The sequence below is a fragment of the Daphnia pulex genome, chromosome 1, assembly GCF_021134715.1.
Source record: "Daphnia pulex isolate KAP4 chromosome 1, ASM2113471v1".
Taxonomy (NCBI): Eukaryota; Metazoa; Arthropoda; class Branchiopoda; order Diplostraca; family Daphniidae; genus Daphnia; species Daphnia pulex.
In genome coordinates this window covers 6,558,360-6,577,055 of record NC_060017.1, presented here as the reverse complement: position 1 = coordinate 6,577,055, position 18,696 = coordinate 6,558,360, and the positions used below count along the sequence as shown (strand labels likewise).

Genomic DNA, 18,696 nt, shown 5'->3' with positions numbered 1-18,696 from the left:
TTCTACATGAGATTGTTGAATTAGAAATTTTGTAACCGTCTAACGAAATTTCCGTGAAAATAAACTATCACTTTTTGTCAAATTGGGTGACGGATTGCTTGCTAAAACTCGCACATGCAGTGTCGGCGTAGATCCAGGGAGATTACCTGGAAATGGAAGAGGAGAGAAGAGTGCGAGGCAAGTTTTACTGGGGAGCGATTAGTCACTACTAGGCTTCCGGGTTAGACTCATGACCCTCTAAAAGTTTTCGTCGGATCATGCGCCTTCCAAGTCCCCGTTCGACCAGAGCCCTCCCCTCCTCCTGGTTTCACAGCGGGTGAGTGACCACCGGCGGGCGTTGGTTAGTGGTTAGTTAGGGAAACGGGGCCACAGAAAAGAAGGGAGCCCAGATATGCACTTTTAATTTATCTAACTACACAATAATCAGTCTTGAATCACAGCATTCTCTCGTCAGTTTTCACCAATGGATGAAGTCCATGATATAAAGCAGCGAAGGAGTTACCCTGTAAACAATGAACAATTTATTTGGATGACAGTAACTTTAAATAAGATTGCGACAGAAAGCAATACCTTAAATCAAGAAGGCCCGTTTAAGGAAGTTAAAAGGGTAGCAGCCAACGGGTTACCAAACAAGGGACCTTGTTGACTATGTTCATTGTCCGTTTTCGTCAAAGGACATGACTTCTCATAAAGTCTGTCATGCAAATTTAGAAACTTGTAGTTTAGAACCTGTAAATAAAAAAATAAAAATAAGTAATCTTGTTTAAAATTTGTGTCATCAATGTGCTTGACGTCTATAATCCAAAAGAATAATTAAACAGCTATGAGTATACACTCGAAATCGTCTCTTGAACATTAGATAGACTTTAAGGGCAGATCAATACTTTAAAATACTCACAAAACTTGAACAGTGCACTTTAATTAGCTTAAACCTAAAAGACACCTTCAGAAATGTACAGAGCACAAAGCTCACTTGCTAGTTCATTGCAAAATTTCCGGAAGTAGATCTGAAGTAAGCGATAGCTCCTCAACTGTTGAGCTGTCTTCAAATCGAACCAGATATTCGTGACCCCCATCAAATTTAGGGTCGGTTTCATGTGTTTCAATAAATTTGACCAAAATCGCAAATTTTCCTGAACTATTGGACGATTTTCCGATATTTTTTACTGACACATGTAATCGACCCCAAATTTCACGAGGATCACGAATAATTGGTTATTTTAGGTGTCAAAAAAATACTCCCTGAACTATTAACTGGTTCAGAAATCGGAAGTAGACAAAAAGCACTTTACAACAAATCTAACAAGTGAGCTTTGTTTCTAGAATGCTAGCGGTAAAAAATCACCTCACATTTTCTTACATTAACTCCGATAAATATATACATAGGAATGTGCAAAATAAAAGTAAATAAAGCTTTTTCTTCTGACAGCCTGCTGACAGCTGAAAAACGATCTAAGGCCATGCTATAGCCATCTAACGTAAAAAAGAAGAAATGCTTAGAACAAAAACGTCCCTGCTCTATCTCATCGACACTAAATTAAAAAAAAACAAATAACAATAACAAAAAAAGACAAAAAAACCTAGTACTCACTTAATATTCTTGTCCCCAAAATCACCACCTCGTCGTCCTCAAGGAAACGTCATCACGCATCGCAAACAGCCAATCAATGTGAAGATGAAAATTCCGTGCTGTTTTGAGAGCAGGGGTAGTACAAGTCGGTTGTAGTCGAATGATGCTGGCCGTGTCCGAGTTGAAGCAGGCTCAACTCCCTCATTCCTCGGAGCGACGAAAGAGGATGGCGTGCGAGTGAGCAGTATTGCTGAATGACAGCACGTCAGTCAGTCATCGCTGATCTCTCGTAAGGTACAATGGATTCAGTCCATTGAATAACGGCGCAGGATTAACCTGAAACGAGAATGGAGGTGACTTCAGATTTTAAAAAGTCTCATGTAAGATTGTAACAACAGCAACCAATACCTCAAAATAAGAGCAGGCCCATTCCAGGATATAGGGGTGGGGATTGAAGAGGTAGCAGCCAACGGAATAACAAACAAAGAATTTTGTTGACTGTGTTGGTGATGTTGGCCTTTTCTTTTTCCTTGAAAGGACAAACAGATGGCTCGTCTCATTCAGTCTAAATGCAAAATCCAAAGCAAAATCTAAATAAACAAAAAAAAATAATCAAAACTATTGCACCCTACATGATGAATTTTTAAAATGCTATGTAAACATAACTTAAAAAATATAATTTGATGTCATTTTCCTCCTGGAAGGACAACCACGATGCTGATACTCTTTCAGTGATATGGTACACAAAATCTAAATAAAAAACAAATAAAAAAATAAAAACTACTGCACTCAACATGATGAATTCTCTAAATGCTATGTCAAAATATCTACGGGGGTGACAATTAAGAGTTTATGAAAGTCCAAATTCCAAAATTTGTAGATTTCCAACACACAAAAGCAAAAAGCTTGATACTGAATGTTTTCATTTGAAAGTTTACCATTGAAAAAGTATGCTTGACTCAAATGAACAACATTAATGAAACCAATACCCCAAATTGAAACATTTTCTTTTAAAAGATATGTAAGTATGGTAAGCTGTTCCCTAGGATTTCCCTGGTTTTGTTATCCTTGGTTATTTTTCAGGAAACTCACTGGCATGACACAACCGCACAGTCAATGTTGGCAATTAAGGTATAAGAGTGACTGATAGCATAAACCTTTGGCATGCATTACCATCACACATACTTGGCACCACACCCGTTTATCTTAAAGATTCACGCTTTTCGTGGACCTTTCGATCAATAAACTGTTGCACTAATTGAAATGAATATAATGGCACAATACAAACTAAATGATCAGTCAAACGACAACAAATGTCACGCTTGCTCGCTTGCAAGCGGTGAAGTCGATTAAACGTTAACTTAGCAGACGAATTTTTTAAATCCGAGCGACCGAGCTCCGGTTCTGTATCTGCCATGTAGCAGCTAAAGGCAATTCAGTTCTATAGATATAACTTGAACAGCGCGCTTTTATTTGCTTAATCCTAGATTGTAATCTCGAGATCAGTACAGAGAAGAAAACACACTTGCTAGTTTTATGTAAATTTTCCGGAAAGAAAAACGGAACTTCCAACTAGCGTCAGAAAGAAGAAACTTTAAAATAAGAGTAAAAAATGTCCGGTTGAGACAAAATCATTACAAACTCTATTTTTCCTCATCAGATATTAGCTTTCATCCTTATTTCCGTGAAATTTTGTAATGAGGAAAACTCTGGGTTATTGCCTAATTACCTTTTTTTCGATATTTCGTAATCCTCGTTATACCCTTATGAAAGTCAAGAGTCTATATAGGCGTGTAGAATAATAATAAGGCAGAAAGTTTAAAGCCAAGGAGGGGCAGCTGATGCAAGGGAAATGTCAGAGTGATCGGTTCTCGAATCCTGCCGGACCATCATTTTATCATGTCCCGCCAAACTATTCCAGCAAAACCAAAATATAACAAGATTTTAAAAGAGTTTTGTGATAACGCCTCGATTCATGGATTAAAATATTTATTCGAAGAAGGAAGTCTACTGATTGAAAGGTATTCGATTGCTTGATCATTTCGCTTGTATAATTTAAACTGTAGTAATTGTTATTCAAAAATAGAATAGTATGGTTGGTTGTATTTCTATGCGGCATTATTTTCTCGGGATACTTTTGTGTGCAAATGTGGGAAAAATGGGAAGTCTCCCGTTCTAACGTCCGTCGAATCTCAACTTTATCCTATAAATAACATTTAATTTGGAGTTTTGAATGACCCCATTTAGAGGGGCGATTCCTAGCTACTTGCAAAGTCTGTACTTCATATTCCCAATAAACAATATGTGCTGTCTCATTTACAAAACGTCATCTAGGTCTTAATATAAGGTTTTTACTTTTACTATAAAATTATTATAAAGAAACAAAATGAGAAATTCTCCTAGTCACGTTAAAACGCAATCCCCGCGTTTGGACAACTGAGAACTTTCACTGTTTTTTAAGATTTGTAGGTATTCTAGTAAATAGTAAAGTGTGTTTATACCGAGATCAAGTTTTAACGTGTCTTTTAGTCAATAGAAGGTTTTTTTTTCTTTTTCGGGTGAAGATGGAGAATTAATCATTTAGTTTCATGGCACGATATTTTTCTCATGATATGAATTCAAACGCGCATATTTTGAAGCTGGAAATGAGGTATCAAGCCAACAGCTGAAAACATACGTGGGTTTAGGACGCAGGTGTTCTGACGCGTATGGTCTGAAAAGAGACAAAAGACGTCCGACAAAACAGAAGGTTGACGCGAACAGATTCTCTACTACTCTGGGCAACGCACTATAGCCTCACACATTCTGTTTTGCTTCCAGACTTCAACAGGGGAAATTCGTGTCGCGACAAAAGAAAGGGTTTTTGACCGATTTGGATATTCGTGAACTCGTTTTTCTTTATGGTGAAGTCAACTTGGAACAAGGACTTGAATATTAATAAGATCATTTCGGGAAGAGTGCCCACGTATTGGGGGAAAGAAACGAACCGAATTTTTTTTTAGTGTCGCCGGGTAGGGGATTCTGTTAGTTCATCGTTATATCATGTCTCGTGAGAATAAGAAAACGGATCAGAAAAAATCATGTCAAAATAATAACAAATTGATTGTAAAACAGTTTTGCGAAAATACTTCGATTCATGGACTCAAATACATTTTTGAAGATGGAAGTATTTTGTTAGAAAGGTATTACGCATTTTTTTAATTTTTTTTTTATGTAAAAAGAATCGTTCGTTTAATTTGACGTCTTTATTTCCTATGCGTGTAGATTGATATGGTTGCTAGTGTTTCTGTGTGGTGTTTGTTTTTCGAGTTACTTTTGTGTGCAAATGTGGCACAAATGGGAGGAGTCTCCCGTTCTTACGTCCGTCGAAACTCAACTTTATCCGCTAAATAATATTTACTTTCCGGCCGTTACGATCTGTAATGTCAACAAAGTCTCTAAAAGAAAACTATTGGAGACCCTGAAAAAACCAGAGTGAGTGTAGTACGTCACTTTAGTTGAAAAATATCTACGAAAATTACTAATCCGTTTGATTGCAAAAATGTATAGATACGCGGATATTTCCTATCAGAAAATGCAACTGACACTAAGGTACATGACAAAACTAGACCGGGCTATTAATAACGAAAGAGAACTGAAAGAGCTCAACGAGTTTTACAAATCACGGAACATTTCTGCTCTCGATTTATTCAAAATTTTGGAAATGGTAAGTGTCAAATTCTAAGAATTGTGCGTTATCTGAAACAAATAACCTGAAAACTATTACGCAGACGGCGCCTTCGTGCTCGGACATTATCATGGACTGTAACTGGCTGGGACTGACGGAACCATGCATGGAATATTTTTCTTTCTTACCTACTGACGACGGCATGTGTTGTACATTCAACAGTGACAAATATTTCGACTCGATGTTGGGCATTGAATACAAGTAAGTACAGCAAATTAGTAAGATTGTCGAATAACTATAACAAACAGTATTTTGTTCTTTTTCAAACAGTGCCAATGAACCATTGCGAGTCAATGGTAACGGATACCGGATGGGGTTGAATTTAGTAATCGATGCCAACGTAGAAGACTACAGCGTCACAACGGGGAAATTTGATGGTTTCAAAGTAATGTTGTGCCTTCCAATGAAAAATATTGAAATCTAGATTTAAAATGTTTTTCCAGGTTTTAGTGCATGGGCCAGAAGAGTTCCCTGATATTTCTGACAGAGCTTTTGTGTTAGGGCCTGGCACTGAAACGTAAAGATGATTTAATTTAAAAAAAATGAAGATTTAATTTGAACAAATGCTGATTTTCTGTGGCAAGTTTAACTGCATGAAAGATTGTTACGTCTATTAGGTTCGTCGCAATAAAAGGAACAACCACTTTCAACACTGAAGACGTCGCTAGAGAGGTAACGCCAATCAAACGACAGTGCTTAGTGGAAGGTGAAAAAAAACTGAAATACTATCGTCAATATAGTCGATCAGCTTGTTTCGTTGATTGTAAGACGCGAAAGATGCAAGAAGACTGTAACTGCCGCCCGTATTTCTTTAGAGGTATTTCGTGATGGCCTTCGTGCTGATTCTGCTCCTTTCGGCCATTTAACAAAAAAATTTATTTGTTTATTTTAAGAGATTAACGACTCTCGATTATGCGAAATGACGTCCTACACATGTATTTCTGACGTTAACGGTAACTAGTAATAATGCTAATGGCTTTCGACAGAAATAATTAGAAAAATTGGATGCAAATTTAGAGAAAGTGCGTTCGCATGGACATGAAATCTGCGAATGCTTGCCGCCCTGTACGGACACTCGTTACGATCCTGAAATATCATACGCATCCTTCCCTGGTCACGGATTCAATCTGACGCGCACCTTCAAGCGTCTAGTTGAAAAGCGAAACCTTAGCACCGGCACGGATGGCACCGAATACTTCAAGTGAGTTTCCCTTTCAACAGTAACATATGATCCTTTTCAGAAAACCGTAAAATTATCTTGTCAAACTGCTTTCATACTTGCTAACAGAGTAACAGGTTGCTTGTAATTTATTATCTAGGTCAAATGTGGCAATACTTCATGTTTACTACAAAGAAAAGACAGGAATGCGCTACAGAACTGACATCCGATTCGGAATTGAAGACTTTATCTGTAATCTCATTTTCCTTTTTCAAACCAATTTCAAGTTGCCAGTAATGAATTTTGTGCGTTTTCTGTTTTTTTTTCCTCTATGTGCAGCTGCAATGGGTGGACTTTTGGGCCTTGGTCTAGGCATGAGCTTCATCAGCGTCATTGAATTATTCTACTTTTTCTGCGTTCGGCGCTTTTTTTTACGACATCGTGCTGCGGCTGCCCCAGATCAAGCAACGCAAAGCCCATCTACTCCTCCAGCTGAAAGTGACGAAGCGAAAAACGTCTGGCCGTCCTCTACTACCCTAACATCATCGATCAAGACAGTGGAGTCGAGTCTGGATGGACACAGCAACAACAATCTAGTTCGCCGTGGTTCACTTAATTTACCTGCTGACTTGCAGGCAACCCTGTTTAAATACTGATGACTTGCCAGTAACCATGGTTAGTCAAGGAAAAACAATCCACTTGTATACATGACGGATGGAAATGAAAGCAAACAATTACACAATTACCAAGAGTCCGTCGCCCACAATAGCAAATAGCCACGGGCCTTTTTTAGTGGCTTAGTGATTATGACAAAAAGTGCTTCTGAACTCATTCAATTTTAACCTGTAATCGTTGTTCTTTATCAAATATAATTTTTTTACGAACATGAGGTGTAATTAGAGAACTAAAATACACAAACAAAAAACAATTAGGCTACTACCCGAATCTTTGCTAATAAAAAGCGAGAAACTATTTCATCCCCATTCAGGGGGTATAAGGAGTAAGAACGGAATTCGTTGTTTTTCAAGAAGACTGTCCATGCCAATAATCAAGTTCTAAATGAATCGCGCTCACTGGGCTGCGGGCGACAAGCTTACTTGAGCGGCGCATACATTATAAATAACAAGGTTTTCGATCACTTGCACAATTTAATTTGAATAGCGAAAGGGAAACCCCGGGAAATCAAACATGCATATATAATAATGCAGAAACGAAAAAATGTTGTTCTCTATGCAAAAGAGAGTTCACAGCACGTTCTCGAAATATAGAGTGACAGTTAATAAGTTCTAGAATGCGCACTTGATTGCTCTGTGTCTAAATCGAGGTTATCTGGGGCTAGACTTGCTTGACGCGAGCCTCAGAGGGCCTATTTAAGGGATTAAGATTTAGACACGGCGAATCGTATAATGGCTAATAACACTACTCAAGGGAAAACCAGTAGCTCAGCTTCTAATGGCTTTTGAAAAAATGATTGCAAAAGAGCATTAGACCAAAATTAGAAGGCTGGTAGCTACTAGCTTTTACCGTGCGTCGTGCGATAAAGCGTTACGTGAATGAGAAACATAAACATACAGATATGTATAAAATATTGTTATGAACCTGGAAATCTTTTCTTCGAAGTCGCTTTTGTTTCTCAACAAATCATTTAAATGCGAAAAGATATTCCCGACTAGTGCACTTCGCCACGACGACAAACAACGTTCTTTCAGTTTTCTGATTGATACACAGAGAAAACTCGATCAGTCGGTCGTTAGTGTTTAACAACTTTTGTTTTTTTGATGTAATTTTCCCATGAAAAAAGAGAAAGTAGTGTCCTCATTAATATGTAAAAATGTGGGGGAAAATTTTTATATAAGCCAGGATTACGAACAAGAGAGAACAGATGCAGTACAATCTTTAAAGTGGAAAGAGACCTAGTAGCAATTGCATCAGTGCGCACGGTGCTGAACTTTGCTTGCGTTGAACCATGACTCACCGTGAAAAAGTGAGGGCTCTTCGGAAACACAAACGGATTTTACAACATTTCTGTGAATCTAGTTCCATTCATGGGCTTAGGCATGTTTACGAAGACGGTAGTTTAATGTTCGAAAGGTATGGAACGACATCAGGTTTGCATTTTTTCGCCCGCTGAATATTGTTTTTAAAACGTTTTTAGGGTTGTATGGATCTTTTTGTTTCTGTCTGGCGTTTGTTTTTCAACTTATTTTTGCGTGGAAGTATGGCAAAAGTGGGAACAGTCACCTATACTCACATCCGTTGAAACTCAACTGTACCCATTGAAAAACGTCCCCTTTCCAGCAGTCACAATCTGCAATGTCAACAAAGTCTCTGAAAGCAAGCTCTACGAAGCAATATTAGGCAACCCAAAGTAAGATCATTGACTCTGTTACTAGCTGGAAGCTTGCGCATTACACTAATTGACATTTCCCAAGGTTTAAAAATGTTAACTACACCAAATTGCAATCGACTCTAAGATTCATGACTAAGCTGGATAGAGCTTTTGATGAAGACAATGAGGACGAAAATCAAGAAAAGCTTTTGGAGATGAGTCAACTTTACCAGGCGCGAAATATCTCCGCCACTGATTTGTTCGAAATTTTGAAGAAGGTACAATTAAGTGGAGCGCAGCAGAAGCTAACGCTGCAAATCAATCAATTAATATTCCGCATCTTCTTTAGGCTGCACCAGCTTGCTCAGACATGATGATGGACTGTAAATGGCTCGAATCCACCGAACCTTGCATGGAATATTTCTCTTTTCTGCCTACTGATGACGGTATGTGCTGCACATTCAACGGAGCAAAATATTTAGACTCGATGCTAGGAATCGAATCTAGGTAATTACACTAAATTAATAATGTAACGAATCCTTAAAAAAACAAACAAAAAAAACTTTTGCAGTTCAAACACTTCGCGCGAACCCTTAAAAGTTAACGGTAATGGATATCGGATGGGTTTGACTCTCGTTATCGATGCGAAATTACGAGACTTTAGTGTAATCAATGGCAAATTCGATGGTTTCAAAGTAATCGCTAAAATGTAAGAGATTAATTTGTCACCTGCATTCAACATGTCAATATTTAGGTGCTGGTGCATTCGCCTGAGGAATTTCCAGACGTCGCTGACAGGGGTTTGTTCAAAAAGCATTTTGAAAAATTTGAAAAATAATAATGCCAAATTTTTCTGACAGGATTTGTGCTTGGTCTCGGTACCGAAACGTAATTTTCTAGAAATAATTTTTTTTTCCTCCGTCGATTCTTTACCAAATGATATGACACGTCTTTAAGCTTTGTTGGAGTCAAAGTAACTACCTCTTTCTACACGGAAGAAGTAGCCAGAGAGGTTTCACCAAAGAAACGCCAGTGCCTCATGGAAGGCGAAAAGAATCTCAAGTATTTCGAGTATTACAGCCGATCAGCTTGCCATATCGGTATGACATGTTTCAAGTCACATTTTGAAATGACATTGTTTCATAACGTGATTGTACTATTTCAAGAATGTGATACTCTTCTCATGCAAGAACGATGCGAATGCCGCCCATATTTCTTCAAAGGTAACGTGATTTTCTTTATGAGTTAATTACAACCAGCAGAAATTGAAATTGTGTTAAAAAATAACATTAAAAAAAACCAGCGAGAAATTTAAAAGTCGTGAAAAGTACTCTTGCATCTCGTTACCAAAGTGATAACCACAATATTTCTAGGGGACGATAATACCAGCTTTTGTGAAATGAAGTCATACAAATGCATTTCCAAAGTATTCGGTGAGATTCTGAATTTGGGTCAAATTGATTCAATTATAAAATGCACTGACCTCATTGTTTTCTTGGATGTAGAGGAAATTCGTTCACGAGGAGATGAGTACTGTGATTGTTTGCCTCCATGTTCGGATACGTGGTACGAACCGGAAATTTCATACGCATCATTCCCTGGACGTGGATTCAATCGAACAAGTACCTACAAAAGAATAGAAAAAAAGCACAAGATTAGTCCTGGCATGAACATCAGGGAATATTTAAAGTGAGTCGAACATCTTATTTCCAAATTTCAAATGCGCTTTTCCTATTTTCTGCAGTCTGAATAACTTATTAAAAAATAATCATACTATTTCTTTGATAAAGGTCCAATGTAGCGATGCTTCACGTTTACTACAAAGAAAAGACGGGAATGCGCTACAGAACAGACATTCGATTCGGAGCAGCAGATTTCATCTGTAAGAATTTTATTTCTAGATTTTTTTTGAAAAACCAAGAGGGGAACCTGTTGAAAAATTTACTAAAATTATAATTTTCTTTAGCTTCAATTGGAGGCCTTTTAGGCCTTGGTCTAGGCATGAGCTTTATCAGCGTCATTGAAATCCTTTATTACATATTTCTTCGGCGAATGTTTTTATGGCAGCGCGTCAAATGGACACGCTTTAGCAAGCGGATGACACGCATCTTTAGCAGAAAACCAGAAGAGGGAAAAAAGAGCTGCAGTAATCCGGTTTCATTTGATGCAGTCCAAAACAATAACCTCTGGCTGTCTTCGGCCACCTTAAATTCAACAATCTTGACCATCTCAACTTCTACTTTGGATCACCCAGTTCCTCTCACTCGCCGTCACTCACTTAATTTACCTCCACATTTGCAGAAACAACTCAGCAAGTATTGATAACATCACCGTTTTGAGTTGAAATAAATTGTGTCAATAGAAAAATAATCGTTTGCCTTCAAGCCGAATTCTGTGAATTTCGTGAGGTGGATTCACCTTAAGGCTGAGAATCTAGGCTACTTTATCAACAATTTCGTAATAAAGCAAAACACGACGCATTGTCCTATGGGGGGGGGGACGAATGATTGCTCGGAGCTCTGTCGTGAATGAGAATTTTGACGAGGCAAGTTTTCTGTATTGACGATAAAATTTCCCAACAGTTTTAAGTCGATTCGACAAAAAAGGACCAAGATACAATGGAAGCTTTCCTTTGTTGCCTTTTAGGGGGTGGTGTTTCAAGTATTGCGTAATTGGTTCTCTAAGGACCTCTGCTTCAAACTGCCGGCCCGCGGAAAGAGAATGGTGTAGTCCACATAGGCTACATTCATGATGCAATCCGTCTATTCAAGCACAAACAGAACGAACTACCGGTTTTGACTGCCGTGGTTACTAGGTTATACAGCTAGTCTATTAATCTTATTTTTGGAATCAAAATTCCATAGTCAAAGAAAAGTTCAAGGCATATAATTAGTAAACACTCATTCAATCATATAATTAATTTGAAGGGAAACTCGATGCGAAGTCTCAGAGAAAGCTTGCGTAGTCCATCTGAAATTGAGAACTCGTTTTTTTTCTAGCATCCAAGTGAATGCTCAGAGAAAGTTGCACTCTTTTAACACGAGCGTCGTTCTCTGGATGGATGTATTGTTGCGCTCCAATAGAGACACAGGCCAGCAGTGAAGAGACAAAAAAGAGAATTATTCTGCCACGTTTAAATCAGTGTCACAGCTGCTTCGGTGTCTTTTGCAGTGAGTTCATCATGCCTCGTCTGAGAGCAAGAATAAACAAAAGATCATCCGAAAGAAACCAACGGCTTTTACAGCATTTTTGCGAAAACACCTCAATTCATGGCCTGAAACACATTTTCGAAGACGGAAGTCTGTTCTTCGAACGGTACCAAATCATTTTCACTTTTCTCGATTATCCGACGATTTAAGGGTTACTAATTGATTTTAAAATTTTGTATTCGTGATTGTTCGAAGAGTTATTTGGAGCCTGGTGTTTCTCTCCGGCATTTGCTTCTCGGGATATTTCTGTTTGCAAATGTGGCAAAAGTGGGAGCAGTCTCCTTTACTCACATCGGTCGAAACACATCTTTACCCACTAAAGAATATCCCCTTTCCAGCTGTCACAATCTGCAATGTTAACAAAGTCTCGGGAAGAAAACTCAATGACGCAATATCAGGCAATCCCAAGTAAGATTCTAAGAGCTTTATCGGTACCGGTATATCTCTTCTAGTCAAAGCCTTACTGGACAAAACATAAAATGGTTGTTAAACATACTTAACAGGTTCAAAGGTGTTTCTTATGCAAAACTGCAAACGACACTGCGATATATGACTAAACTGGATAGAGCATTCAACAACGAGGAAGAGTTGCTAAAGCTGAGCCGATATTACGAGGCGCTTAACATCACTGCTCTTGATTTGTTCAAGGTCTTGAAACGAGTATGACGATAAAATAGTTCGCAAATGTTACACGACGTTTAAAAACCGTATTCTGAAAACAGACTGCGCCATCTTGTACAGATCTAATTTTGGACTGCAGCTGGTTAGGGCTTTCCGAACCGTGTATGCAGTACTTTACTTTCTTACCTACTGACGACGGAATGTGCTGCACATTTAACGGAGGAAAATATTTCGACACAATATTAGACCTAGAAACCAAGTACGCTCAGAGCTATATATACTGCATGCACTAAACGATTATTTTTAATATCATCTTCTTTTTAAAAGAGCCCATGAGCCCTTGAAAGTGAATGGCAATGGATACCGAATGGGTTTGTCTTTAGTTCTCGATGCCGATTTGAATGATTGCAGTGTTACTAGTGGCAAATTCGACGGCTTCAAGGTAACACAAATATGAAATATCTGTTTTACACTATGTCTAATTATTTTTGCGATACTCAGGTGTTGATCCATTCGCCGGAAGAATTTCCTGACGTGGCCCATAGGCAAATTCAGACTTTTTTTACACACTACACTACAGTTTTAAATATTATTTTACCGAGTAATTTTTGTATTGTTCATACAGAGGATTCGTGATAGGTCTAGGAACAGAAACGTAATTACTTTTTTCAATAGAAAATTTTTATAAATATTTAATTGTTTTTTAAAAGCTTCGTTGGAGTCAAAGCAACCACTTCTTTCTACGCTGAAGAGGTTGCCAAAGAAATCCCACCTTCGATACGTCAATGTCATGTGGAGGGCGAAAAGAAATTGAAATATTTTCAGCGTTATAGTCGATCAGCTTGTTCCGTCGAATGTGATACGCAGTTTATGGAAGAACGCTGTCATTGCCGTCCATTTTACTTCAAAGGTACACGTTTTTCAAGCGAACGCAAATTTGACACGCGTGTTCTAGAATCCAAAGACATATAATTGTGGATCTAACGAAATTTTGGTTGCAGGAGATAACCAGACAAAGTTGTGCGAAATTAAGTCCTATGGCTGCATAGCTGAAGTTTATGGTACACAATTTTGTAGCTTACAAATCAAAACATAACTTGATGTTGAATGCAATTTTTTTTTTTCTTGATAGAGGGCATTCATTCACGGGGCGATATATGTGGAGAAGAATGTAACTGTTTACCTCCCTGCTCGGACACCTGGTACGAGCCAGAAATTTCCTACGCATCCTTCCCCGGTCGTGGTTTCAACCGAACACGCACTTTTAAACGAATTGTAGCAAGACATAGACTAATTTCCGGATCCGAAACAAAAGAATATTTAAAGTAAGTTTTCTTCCCAACAAAAGCAAAAGTGAAAGCCTTCAACATATAAGGATATTGTGTTTATATGTGATGCAGATCCAATGTAGCGATGCTTCACGTATACTATAAAGAAAAGACAGGAATGCGCTACAGAACGGATATTCGCTATGGAATCGAAGACTTTATCTGTAACACTTTTATCCTCTTATTTGATCAAGAGACCATTTGATTTAACCAGCTAATTCGTACTTGTTTCATATGTAGCTGCAATGGGTGGACTTTTGGGCCTCGGTCTAGGCATGAGCTTCATCAGCGTCATCGAATTATTCTACTTCCTCTTTTATCGGCGCATCTTTTTATGGTTACGTACTAACTGGTCAACCCACAAGAAGGCACCTGAAAATCAGACGATGGCGATTGCACCTCAGCATTCCTACCGAACATCTTCCAAATCGAGGAAAAGTCCACCGTCTTCGCCAACAATAAATCCGTCATCCTCGAACATCTGGTTCCTCAGCCTCGATGGACACTCGCAACTAGTTCGCCGTGGTTCAGTTAATTTACCTTCTCAAATACAGGGTCGGGTTTTTAAATATTGATAATCATCAAGAACTCCCAGATTCATAATTAATAGCCCAATATTAAATCTACCGAGTAATGTAAATATCTTGTTTGGTATGCGCAGAAGAAAAAGAAAAATACGAAATGGAATCTTCATCGTCACTCTAAACAAAAGTCGATTCACTGAACAACTGAAAAGGATTTTTTAATTTAAATTTTGTCATCCGTGTATGTCCATTTAGGTTGAATGATGGGAAAATATCAATTGTTTCCCCGTTACACGGGGGTTTTAAGTCACATAAACCTTTATATCCCCCATAGATTTCAAGGCGGTTCAAAACGTTTTATTATATGGCCAGTTATAATATGACGTCACGCCCTAAAGAGAAAGCTTAGGCACATTGGCAGAAGAATCTAGAAACTTTTTTCTGCGTAATCAATTGCCTATTAGCTATTATGGCAGGAGAAAGTTAAATTCTTACTTCTACACATAACATTATAGATAAATCTTGAGTTCAAGATGTGCATAGTTGGATTCATAGAATATGGTGATAAAGAAAAAGAAACGTAACAGCATACGAGTTTTTCAAAATTATAGAGATAGAAAGGTTCGATAGGTTATACAGTTTACACATATCCAATTCCTCTTTCCATTTTTCTCGACCAGTTTGCAACCTTCAAAATCTAAACTATTGCAGTTGTGCAGCCGGATTCAATCGGGTTTGTATTAGCTTCGAAACATATGGGAAAACTTGGAACGAGAGTTACTGATGACAAAATAAGTCGCGGAAACTAGCGCGCCTGAAACCGTAATCTTGTCAAAACTTGTATACTTCAACTTGTTCGTGAGAATTGTAACTGACTAATTGTGGTTATCGATGTGATTTTTAAGTACCGTAGGGAGGGACATGTGACTACAGTATGTACATTAACTGTAATACCAAATCTATGGTAACCCAGTGCAGTAACAGTTTGATGGATTTTACCAGTAGCGAATGGGATGCACACACTCGCAAGGTAGCAACCGGATTATCTACCTACTTTGCTCCTGGTTCTCGACTCGGATAAGAACCAGTTCGTAGTTTGAATTTTCCATTGGAATTCGGACAAACATACTAATGGTTTTTATTAATCGCAGAACCTGAAAAAAAAAACTGTTCATTTTTTTCTTCTTCCATTAAGGCGCATCAGTACTTGAAACAAGTTATTCCCAGGGTATGGTACTCGAATAAAACTTGATTCGTGCTGTATCTGTCTCATGAAGTGACACAACTGGCATTTTTAACCCATTTTGGTTGCATGAATAGAGGGACGCAACTAAATAACCCGAAATAAATTGTATGGTGGTTTTTTTAAGTGGTAAGCGGTAAGACAAGAGTTAAGATTTTTAAAACCCACAACTAACAACAAATAAAAATAATTGGGTGTGCCAATGACAAGACAAGTTTATTTTTATTTTTGCTATTGTTTGCTTTTCAAGATTCAACGAAAAGGACGGAAAACGAGTTTTTCTTAAACTGGCATTTCGACCATCAAGAAGACAAGACGAACACAACAGGATGTCAACCACAGCTATATACTGCTGCCCTATAATAGTTGGCTTTTGCACATTGAAAGACAACAGTTGACAGTAGCAAGTCACAAGAAGATGTTGGATTTCCCGGATAAATCAGAAACCCGGAACAAAACACGCTACCGAATCAGCGGTCGTTTTTTCAAACACTTCTCCAATAACTCGTCGATTCATGGACTGAAATTCATTACGCAAGACGGGGTTTCGTGGTTTGAACGGTTAGTGTTATTCTTTGAATTTGATTTATACATCAGTGAGACGTTGTCGATTCAATTCTTTAATCTACTCGAGTTTTCTGCGCAATAGCATCATGTGGATTTTCGTTTGTTTGTGCGGAATCCTCTTCACTTCCTTTTTCTGTTGGAAAATTTGGCTCAAGTACGAAAACTCGTCCGTTTTCACGTCGCTCGAATCCCCTAGATTCCCGCTCAATGACAACCCATTCCCGGCAGTGACTATTTGCAGTGTCAACAAAATATCAGAGAAAAGATTACGCTTCGCCCTCCTTGATCCAAGGTATAATTCAATTGATAATTATAACTTGATCCCATAAAGTCGAATGCATTTACATTTTCTTAAAAAGGTACAAGAATGTTTCGTTTGCTACCATTCAAAGGACGCTAAGGTACATGACAAAACTAGATCGAGCCACAAAGAAAGAACATGATTTAGGAGTCTTGAGTCGCTTCTACAAATCGGAGAACATAACAGCAACCGATTTGTTCGATTTACTTAAAAGGGTAACACAAGTGTTAACGCAAATGCAGAATTGTCGCAATAGAAATTAATTTAAATATAGACTGCACCCCATTGTCGGGATTTTGTCATGGACTGCATATGGCAAGGGATCCCAGATAAATGCAACGATTATTTATCCTACCGTCCTACTGATGATGGAATGTGCTGCACTTTCAACGGAGCTTACTACAACGACCAGCAACTGGGAATCCAATCCAGGTAACCCGCTTAAAATTCGCAACATAACCGGTCAAGAACGCAACTAATCAAGTGAAACATTTTTTCAGAAATTACCAGCCGTTACAAATCGATGGAAATGGATACCGAATGGGTCTCTCTTTAGTACTGGATGCTAACGTAAATGATTACAGTGTAACTAACGGCAAGTTTGACGGCTTCAAGGTAATTGACAATGAAACACAAAAAAGAAAATTCTCATGTTATGTTTGCTAAAACAGGTACTTGTTCACGACGGTGAACAGTTTCCGGACATATCTGATCGCGGCTTTGCCCTGGGTGTTGGAACCGAAACGTACCGTGTTATAAATTTTAGCTTGTTACAATTTATTTGAATATTTCTTTTTTACATTGATGGGGGTGGTAGGTTCGCCGGACTCAAAGGGATTTCCACTGTGATCTCTAATCAGGCGGTCTCTACAGTGCCACATAAGAAGCGTGGTTGTGTTGTTGACGGGGAAGTACAATTGAATTACTTCACACGGTACAGTCAGTCGGCCTGTGTCGCCGAATGCACCACACGGAAAATGCAGAAGCTTTGCAACTGTCGGCCTTACTTCTTCCGAGGTTAGAAACTTAAAGCTTTTCTTTAAATACTTTTTCACAGATTTTAATAACTTCCAGCTGAAGAATCAGTTCCGCTATGTGATGTGGAAAATTATTCCTGCATCTCCGAGGTTTATGGTAGGAAATAATTTCGCACAGTCATCATTAATCGGTAAACAATGTAGCATGGATTTAATTTTATATAGAGGAAATACGGCGGAACGGAATAAATACGTGTGGGTGTTTGCCCCAGTGCAATGACCAGTGGTTCGAACCAGAAATATCTCAAACCAGCTTCCCAGGACGAGGCTTTAATTCGTCCCGTACCTTCACTCGTTTGGCAGAAAAACTAAATCTAGAACCTGATCTCCAGTATTTCAAGTTAATACATAAGCTAGGCTATAGCTTTTGTTTTGTTAAAAAGTAGTGTCTTGTTGGTAAACAAACCAGTAACGCAACAATACGGGAATCCGAAAAATTCGTTATGTGTGTCACTGGTTTGTTGAGTCAACGAAAACTCATTCCGTTATTGCTTCTAGGTCAAACGTGGCAGTCCTACACGTTTATTTCAAGGAGAAGACAAGTTTCCTATACAAGACCGACATTCACTACGGAATCGAGGACTTTATTTGTAAGAAGGCTAAAAGTTTAAAACGTTTTAAAAATATTTCGGTTAATTTGTGTTCGTTTTCCAGCGGCTGTGGGCGGTATCTTAAGCCTGGGCTTAGGCATGAGCTTCATTGGTGCCGTCGAGTTGCTATACTATCTGTTCTTTAGATGCTACGTCCCTGTACTGTCTTCCTCACAGGAAAGGTCAAGTGAAAACTCGACGGAAGATCCTCTTCCACTTTCTTATCGCTCGGAAAAAGACAACAGATCGCTACATTCATCAAGTAACTCGCCAAATTCTTCTACATTGAACCTTTCCGATTCACAGCTCGAAGAAGCGATAACAAAGCCAGAAAATGTTAAAATGGTCGAGATTGCTCTAGATTAGTTATGCAAGGCGTCACCAATGGCAACGCAAAAACAAAACAAACAAAAAACCGTCGCCTTCAAAGCAAGAATGTTCTCATAATCTATGCACCACATCGTCTTTAATTTATTGAAATCTGTAAAAGG

The 18,696-nt window shown here is 38.4% G+C and overlaps 4 protein-coding genes and 2 long non-coding RNA genes across 6 annotated transcripts; 5 read left to right on the top strand and 1 right to left on the bottom strand.

Moving 5' to 3' along the window:
- Window positions 1-444: 444 nt before the first annotated feature.
- Window positions 445-2,909, bottom strand: LOC124200028. The gene is made up of 5 exons (XR_006877131.1): window positions 2,744-2,909; window positions 1,979-2,320; window positions 1,592-1,906; window positions 571-729; window positions 445-503 (listed from the first exon to the last, which is right to left on the bottom strand). It is a non-coding gene; the product is annotated as an uncharacterized LOC124200028 (long non-coding RNA).
- A 499-nt stretch (window positions 2,910-3,408) lies between these two features.
- On the top strand, window positions 3,409-3,894 carry LOC124200019. Its single transcript, XR_006877127.1, has 2 exons — window positions 3,409-3,591; window positions 3,657-3,894. It is a non-coding gene; the product is annotated as an uncharacterized LOC124200019 (long non-coding RNA).
- Window positions 3,895-4,131: 237 nt separating this feature from the next.
- LOC124199982 (pickpocket protein 28-like) lies at window positions 4,132-7,384 on the top strand. The gene is made up of 11 exons (XM_046596062.1): window positions 4,132-4,752; window positions 4,835-5,044; window positions 5,120-5,276; window positions 5,341-5,498; window positions 5,568-5,682; window positions 5,741-5,814; window positions 5,915-6,114; window positions 6,191-6,250; window positions 6,315-6,498; window positions 6,617-6,708; window positions 6,796-7,384. The coding sequence occupies exons 1-11, from the start codon at window positions 4,613-4,615 to the stop codon at window positions 7,110-7,112; spliced, it is 1,707 nt and encodes a 568-aa protein (XP_046452018.1). The 5' UTR covers window positions 4,132-4,612; the 3' UTR covers window positions 7,113-7,384.
- Window positions 7,385-8,327: 943 nt separating this feature from the next.
- On the top strand, window positions 8,328-11,175 carry LOC124199976 (pickpocket protein 28-like). Its single transcript, XM_046596057.1, has 13 exons — window positions 8,328-8,547; window positions 8,612-8,824; window positions 8,889-9,063; window positions 9,135-9,292; window positions 9,357-9,480; window positions 9,540-9,585; window positions 9,646-9,673; window positions 9,743-9,885; window positions 9,952-10,008; window positions 10,159-10,218; window positions 10,291-10,474; window positions 10,576-10,667; window positions 10,752-11,175. Exons 1-13 carry the CDS (start codon window positions 8,423-8,425, stop codon window positions 11,105-11,107), a joined length of 1,761 nt encoding a protein of 586 aa, XP_046452013.1. The 5' UTR covers window positions 8,328-8,422; the 3' UTR covers window positions 11,108-11,175.
- Window positions 11,176-11,817: 642 nt separating this feature from the next.
- LOC124199967 (pickpocket protein 28-like) lies at window positions 11,818-14,642 on the top strand. Its single transcript, XM_046596044.1, has 12 exons — window positions 11,818-12,100; window positions 12,190-12,402; window positions 12,498-12,654; window positions 12,717-12,874; window positions 12,943-13,057; window positions 13,117-13,160; window positions 13,241-13,270; window positions 13,326-13,525; window positions 13,617-13,676; window positions 13,748-13,940; window positions 14,016-14,107; window positions 14,184-14,642. Exons 1-12 carry the CDS (start codon window positions 11,847-11,849, stop codon window positions 14,516-14,518), a joined length of 1,851 nt encoding a protein of 616 aa, XP_046452000.1. The 5' UTR covers window positions 11,818-11,846; the 3' UTR covers window positions 14,519-14,642.
- Window positions 14,643-16,081: 1,439 nt separating this feature from the next.
- LOC124199991 (sodium channel protein Nach-like) lies at window positions 16,082-18,571 on the top strand. The gene is made up of 11 exons (XM_046596068.1): window positions 16,082-16,271; window positions 16,360-16,569; window positions 16,637-16,793; window positions 16,853-17,010; window positions 17,079-17,193; window positions 17,250-17,323; window positions 17,396-17,595; window positions 17,653-17,712; window positions 17,781-17,955; window positions 18,114-18,205; window positions 18,270-18,571. The coding sequence occupies exons 1-11, from the start codon at window positions 16,129-16,131 to the stop codon at window positions 18,569-18,571; spliced, it is 1,686 nt and encodes a 561-aa protein (XP_046452024.1). The 5' UTR covers window positions 16,082-16,128.
- Window positions 18,572-18,696: the final 125 nt, after the last annotated feature.

What these genes read in the sequence shown, in the direction of transcription:
- LOC124199982 (XM_046596062.1), top strand. Translation starts at nt 4,613, where the DNA reads ATGTCTCGTGAGAATAAGAAAACGGATCAGAAAAAATCATGTCAAAAT. An exon ending in TTAGGGCCTGGCACTGAAAC is followed by an intron (nt 5,815 to 5,914) that starts GTAAAGATGATT and finishes TACGTCTATTAG; the next exon opens with GTTCGTCGCAATAAAAGGAA. An exon ending in ATGTATTTCTGACGTTAACG is followed by an intron (nt 6,251 to 6,314) that starts GTAACTAGTAAT and finishes ATGCAAATTTAG; the next exon opens with AGAAAGTGCGTTCGCATGGA.
- LOC124199991 (XM_046596068.1), top strand. Translation starts at nt 16,129, where the DNA reads ATGTTGGATTTCCCGGATAAATCAGAAACCCGGAACAAAACACGCTAC. An exon ending in GCAAGTTTGACGGCTTCAAG is followed by an intron (nt 17,194 to 17,249) that starts GTAATTGACAAT and finishes TTGCTAAAACAG; the next exon opens with GTACTTGTTCACGACGGTGA. An exon ending in TCGGCCTTACTTCTTCCGAG is followed by an intron (nt 17,596 to 17,652) that starts GTTAGAAACTTA and finishes AATAACTTCCAG; the next exon opens with CTGAAGAATCAGTTCCGCTA.
- LOC124199967 (XM_046596044.1), top strand. Translation starts at nt 11,847, where the DNA reads ATGTATTGTTGCGCTCCAATAGAGACACAGGCCAGCAGTGAAGAGACA. An exon ending in TGTTCAAGGTCTTGAAACGA is followed by an intron (nt 12,655 to 12,716) that starts GTATGACGATAA and finishes TTCTGAAAACAG; the next exon opens with ACTGCGCCATCTTGTACAGA. An exon ending in TTTCCTGACGTGGCCCATAG is followed by an intron (nt 13,161 to 13,240) that starts GCAAATTCAGAC and finishes TTGTTCATACAG; the next exon opens with AGGATTCGTGATAGGTCTAG.
- LOC124199976 (XM_046596057.1), top strand. Translation starts at nt 8,423, where the DNA reads ATGACTCACCGTGAAAAAGTGAGGGCTCTTCGGAAACACAAACGGATT. An exon ending in ATGCTAGGAATCGAATCTAG is followed by an intron (nt 9,293 to 9,356) that starts GTAATTACACTA and finishes AAACTTTTGCAG; the next exon opens with TTCAAACACTTCGCGCGAAC. An exon ending in TCCAGACGTCGCTGACAGGG is followed by an intron (nt 9,586 to 9,645) that starts GTTTGTTCAAAA and finishes TTTTTCTGACAG; the next exon opens with GATTTGTGCTTGGTCTCGGT.